The 5,514-nt window shown below is 36.4% G+C and overlaps 1 protein-coding gene across 2 annotated transcripts in view; it reads right to left on the bottom strand.

The window, feature by feature from the left end:
- Window positions 1-4,020: 4,020 nt before the first annotated feature.
- Window positions 4,021-5,514, bottom strand: part of chchd3b (coiled-coil-helix-coiled-coil-helix domain containing 3b) — a 6,726-nt gene continuing 5,232 nt past the window's right edge. For both annotated transcript variants that reach the window (XM_079253428.1, XM_079253429.1), the window contains 3 exons: window positions 4,878-4,948; window positions 4,540-4,675; window positions 4,021-4,446 (listed from right to left, as the gene is read on the bottom strand). In XM_079253428.1, the coding sequence (XP_079109554.1) occupies window positions 4,423-4,446; window positions 4,540-4,675; window positions 4,878-4,948 (231 nt within the window). In that variant the 3' untranslated portion in view covers window positions 4,021-4,422. The remainder of the gene's footprint in view (window positions 4,447-4,539; window positions 4,676-4,877; window positions 4,949-5,514) is intronic.

Genomic DNA, 5,514 nt, shown 5'->3' with positions numbered 1-5,514 from the left:
ATTGAATGGACTTTTCTATGTAATATGAGATACCAAGGACACACAATCACACCTGTGGCTCTTCAGTAGCTGTTCATAACACACTTCACTCACATATTACAGAATTGTGACCTTCATTGTAATTGAAATGGCACATCTTCTTCCTTTTGCCAACTAAATGCCTTTGTAGTTGGACGCAACATGTTTAAATATCCACTTCTAAACATTTTCCTTCAAATACAAGAGCTTGTGTGATATGTTCATACACTGCACTATTATTATGTTTTGGGTTTTCTAGTTGTTGCTGCAAACATGCAATTTCTGATAATGTTAATTTATCAATACATATATGGAAATTTATTTGTTCTCTAAAACATTATTAATGACTTTCTAAACTAAAAACTACATCCAGGATTGGAAGAAAAACATTTCCTACAGACCTCTGATTGTTTTCCAGCTGTTCAGATATGACTAATTAAATCCATTCAGACACTTCACATTGAATAATTAATGATGCAAAAGGAAAATGTCACTCCAGTTTGAATATCTGGTTGGTTTCTATTATGTTGCTATAGCAACTGCTACCAACAGCAACTTTTGTGCACTCTTTAAATATCCTAACAGATCATCATCTGCTGGTACAGTGATTGATCTAGGATTTCTTTCAATTATCAGACCTCAAATTATTTCTGTAATTATTTCTCTCCCTGCATGTAACTCATTAGCGGTCCCTATGAGCTGTAGGCCGATCACTTTACATAATATTTACACAATGAAGGACTGTGTTACTCCTACACTTGGGATGTAATTTTCATGCATTGCTATTTTATCTGTGGCATGTGAAGACAACTTATGTAATGGCTTTGTGAATCTTTAAACAATACAAGTTTCCATTTTTTCTTCAATTAATTATTTTAAAACCAATTGATAACACCTTGATATGATAAACAACTGCATCTTCTCTGATCTGTGAAGCTTTTTAAGTTACAGATGAAATTGCTGTTGTCTCATCCAGGGGCTGTTTGGTGCAATATTATTATATATACAACTTAAGATATAAGTTGCATGATGCATTTTTAGCTCTTTGTACATGGATAAAATAGGCCCAAACTGTGTCCATACATAACAATGAGTCAACTAATAACTAATATAATATAATTGACTAATGTGTCAATTGTATTTATATGGCACTTTTTAAACATGAAAATTACAAAATGCTTCACTATGAGACAAAATAAAATAAAACTCTTAATAACAATAAAAAACAAAAGGTAAAAGCTAATCTTAATAAAAATGTCTGCATCTGAAGACAACCTTACTGCTACTGTCTGAAAATCCCAACCCTTACAAGTTTTAACAGAGTATGTGGGGTCATCAGCGACCTCTGATCTGATGATCTAAAATCATGAGACAGACAATAAGGTTTCATCTGTTCAGAGTGGAGCTGGACCTTGCAGGGAACCTAAAGTTCAAACTAATACTTTTAGATGAACTTGAAAATTGACTGAAAACCATTGAAGGGAAGCTAAAACTGGAATGTACTACCTTCTGTACTGAGTTGAAAGTATAGAAAAATCTAAGAAACTAATATGCTGCCTTATTTCTGAAATGCTGTGAACAGGAGCAATAATCAAAGTTCCTGTTTTGTTGGTGTTGAGCTGAAGAACAGATCTAAAATAATTTTTTTGTCAGGGAATCACAGATTCAGGATTTTTTTTTTAAACTCAGGGGTTTAAGAACATTATAAAATGATTTGGTCAACATAAAGACAGAAAGACATAATACTGTAACTTGTAATGATTTAGCCAAACTCAAATATGTATAATAAAAAGAGAAATTGACCCAAAGCAGAGCCCTGATGTGCCCCACAAGACGAAACTACTGCTTCAGAAATTACTAGATTAATAAAACCTGTCATTTAAATATGACAAAAAAAAATACAAAAAATAAAAACACATTTTAAACAGCACCAGTAATTCCAAACATGTCCTAAAGCCTATTTATAATACTGTAGTTAACAGTCTCAAAGACCTTTGAGAAATCTCGTAAAATCAAAACTGTACTCTCCAGAGCCAGCTGTCATCAACATATTCAAAGCATGAATAACAGAACCAGCAAACAGCTGTGACAATAATCAGCAACGATTCATCAATAGCTGAATTTTCCCAGAAAGCAGGAAAACAAAATGCAAAACCAGTGCAAAAACAAGAAAAGATCAAAAATGCACAAAAGCCCAGAAACATGCCAATGAGTGTTATTTTCTGGATACTCTGATGTGTGTACTCAGATTCACTTAAACAATATAGAGTTCTTGTGCACACAAACAGAAAGCCACAGATAAACACTGCTGCACTGGGCACAACTTCCTCTGTGGCTGACCTTGACGTCAAGGCTGGTCAGCAGACCACAGCTTCACTTCTTCTTTATTTTTCTGGTAAGGAGCAGCTGCAGATATAAGAGGTTGCTCCTCTGTACAGTCAAAAAAGCAACCAACACCCCATCTTTACTTCAGTACATCAAAACCTGTTTAACTATTTCTCAACGGGTGGCATGACATGAAGCTATTATAGTAATAAAAATGAATCATGTTAGCAAAACTGAAGCTTTGACAAATAAATTAACTGGTAAACTAAACCTGATCCAGTAAGCATTGGGAGTGAGAGAGAGTAGTTTGGGAGCAGAATCATCAAGTTTGACCTAATATCCTAGATTTTTACTTTTACTTTTGTTACTTGAAAATTTGCTGCGATGGACTGGCGAGCTGTCCAGGGTGTACCCTGCCTGTCGCCCAAAAGCCAGCTGGGATAGGCTCCAGCTTCCCCGCGACCCTGAATTGGATTAAGCGGTTTAGAAAATGAATGAATGAATACTTGAAAATTTGGACACTAAACATTTGTGTGGATCTAGTTTGCAGTCTGTAGTGTAGGCAGAATGACCTTTGAGTTCATATCCTGATTTCCAAAACATTTATACGTTCACTAGAAAGTATGTCAGATGTTATTTCGTTAAATGCTGTTTTAACATGTGTTCCTAGTTTGTGATAGAACCACCAGCACTTCCAGACCAAAATCATTACAATCATTGTCAACTTCCCCAATATATCACAGTGCTGTAATAAGGAAGACTTTGTAAAAAAATGTTTTAACTCACCGACAAAGAAACACAAAGAAACTTATGATGCAACAAATACCTAAAATAATTTTGTCTGCTTGGGAATGAAGCCCCAAAGTTTACACACATTATTTTAGGGATTTTCCACAATGCAGGTGTTCTTTAAAGCATCACAGTTCTTGGTGGGTCAGTAGGACCCGTTTACAGTTGTCCCAGGATTATTGGAGTGTTGGTCATTATTCTGTCAGTAGCTTAACTCCCAGCATTGTCTGTTGTCAGGTTTTTTTTGTTATTAAAAGGCATCTCTGCACTTTGTCCATATCACCTTTTCTTCAGCAGCCTTGACCACACACACACAAACACACACACACACACACACACTGACCCTGCCCCTAAAACAGCCCCATTACCACCACCATGCTGCATTGAGCGTCTGGTTTTATTTTTTAAATGTCACCTTGATTTAAAGCCAAACATTACAATCTTACTCTTCCTCAGGTCAGAGAGTCCTAATGGTGCATATCTAAATAGGCCAAGGAGAGAGTTATATATGGCCTACCCACCATAAAAATGGACATCTGTGCTGCAGTGATGGTTGTCCTGGAGGAAACAAGGAATAGATTGTTGGTCACACTCACCTTCTATGTAGCAGGTCTTACAAAAATTATGCTGTCATTTCTAAAATGATCATACATAGAGTCTTCAGGTAAAAGGAGCGGAGTGTCTTTATCACAACACAGAGTTTGTAAGAAAAGCCCAGATTTTACAAAAACTGTATTGAATAACCATTTCTACAGAAGCTTTTGAGCATATACAGAACACTGCTCCTTTATTCTGCTGACTTTTGCATCTTCATTATGCAGGATCATGTGAGCTTTTTAAGCTGAGAAGTGCTTTGTCTTGCTTGATTTTGGCAACCACATAAAACTGTCAAGATTTACAAGATTTATTAATGGCATCTTTTCATACAGGTTCACTACTCATCTCTCTTCATAGTTCTTTCATGCATCTTGATCTTCAAGGCACACACATATTTTTTCCACCAATCAATGACTTCAATTCCCCTTGCCCTCACATTTATAAATCCAATTTGTACTGGCACAGGTGGTTTTACAGTGACTGATCTTGAGTGGATTTTCTGAAAGTCTGGATTATTTATGACACCACAACCACATCTGATTACAACACCACATGTGCAAATCTGTAGGAACATGGCATGTCTTCAGTGACATGAAAAAGGCTGCATATAACTCTTTCATGACTTCTGTAACATAGTGATCTGCTTTTTCTATCCATTTCTGTGTTGCTCCACAAGTTCAACTGTGGTCCACATTACCCCCCTGTGCTCAACTTATTCTGTAGAAAAAGAAAGAAAAAAGAAAAGGATAAGATGTTTTGAGTAATTATTAAAGTCACTTAAACTTCCAAGCTTTAAATACTAAGCTGTACCTTCTTGGCATTGTCCACACACTGCATATAGGCTGACGCGATGCCCGAGCACGACAAAGTCTTTCCGGTATTCTCCTTATAACATTTCAGTATCTGCCCCTGCAAGTCTCCACACACCGGCTGGATATCAAAACGTCTGAGACAAATGTAGAGAGCAAAATGACAAAGATCCAATTTAATGCCACTCTCGGAGTAATTAACCAGACATTTATGACTTATATCAAAGGAGAGTTTTATGTGCTCTGTACTGTAAATCACAAACACTAAAGCAATGTTTATATAACATGGATTAGAGATATTCATTTACACTGATTAATATGTGTGGGATGAGGACTTACGCAAAACGGTTGTGAGTTTCTTCTTTGCCTTTATGGAAGCTTTCTGCAGACACTTTGTAAAATTCTGAACACTGTTGGCAAAAACAAACAACAAGCAAACAGTGTTTACCTAAAGGTGAAACACAATATTATGCAAAAGGGTTCTTCAACTTCGGTCCTCTAGGGTGCAGGTTTGAAATTTTTCCTTGCTTTAACTCACCAGGTCCAAATGAATGACTTATAAACAGGCTTGTGCAGAACCAGAGGACAAGGTGTTGAGGAGATTTGCTTCATTTGAATCAGATGTGCTGGCACAAGGAAAATTAACTAAAACCTGCAGGACAGTGACCGTCCAGAACCAGAGTGGAAAAAAACCCTTTACACACTATAGTGATAACTCTTCTGCACTGTTTAAGTGTGTTGTTGAGTCTTGCTGCCCCTTAGTGGCCAAAAATGGAGAAGAAGAAAAACATCTTTTATCTGTAACTTTGACTCAAAAGTAAGACATTCTTTATCATCTGTCATGAAATGCTGGTTTCTTTTTTCCCTCAGACTACATTTTAGGTCTTGTTTCCCCTTCTAAGAGGTAGTTTAGAAAAACTGCCTGGCATCAGAGATGACCAGTTTTTTTTTTTTTTTTTTTTTTTACGAGAGAATA

Source organism: Telmatherina bonti, assembly GCF_933228915.1.
Source record: "Telmatherina bonti genome assembly, chromosome: 2".
Taxonomy (NCBI): Eukaryota; Metazoa; Chordata; class Actinopteri; order Atheriniformes; family Telmatherinidae; genus Telmatherina; species Telmatherina bonti.
Note: the sequence above shows the minus strand (reverse complement) of the source record. Positions and strands in the feature narration are given on the sequence as shown.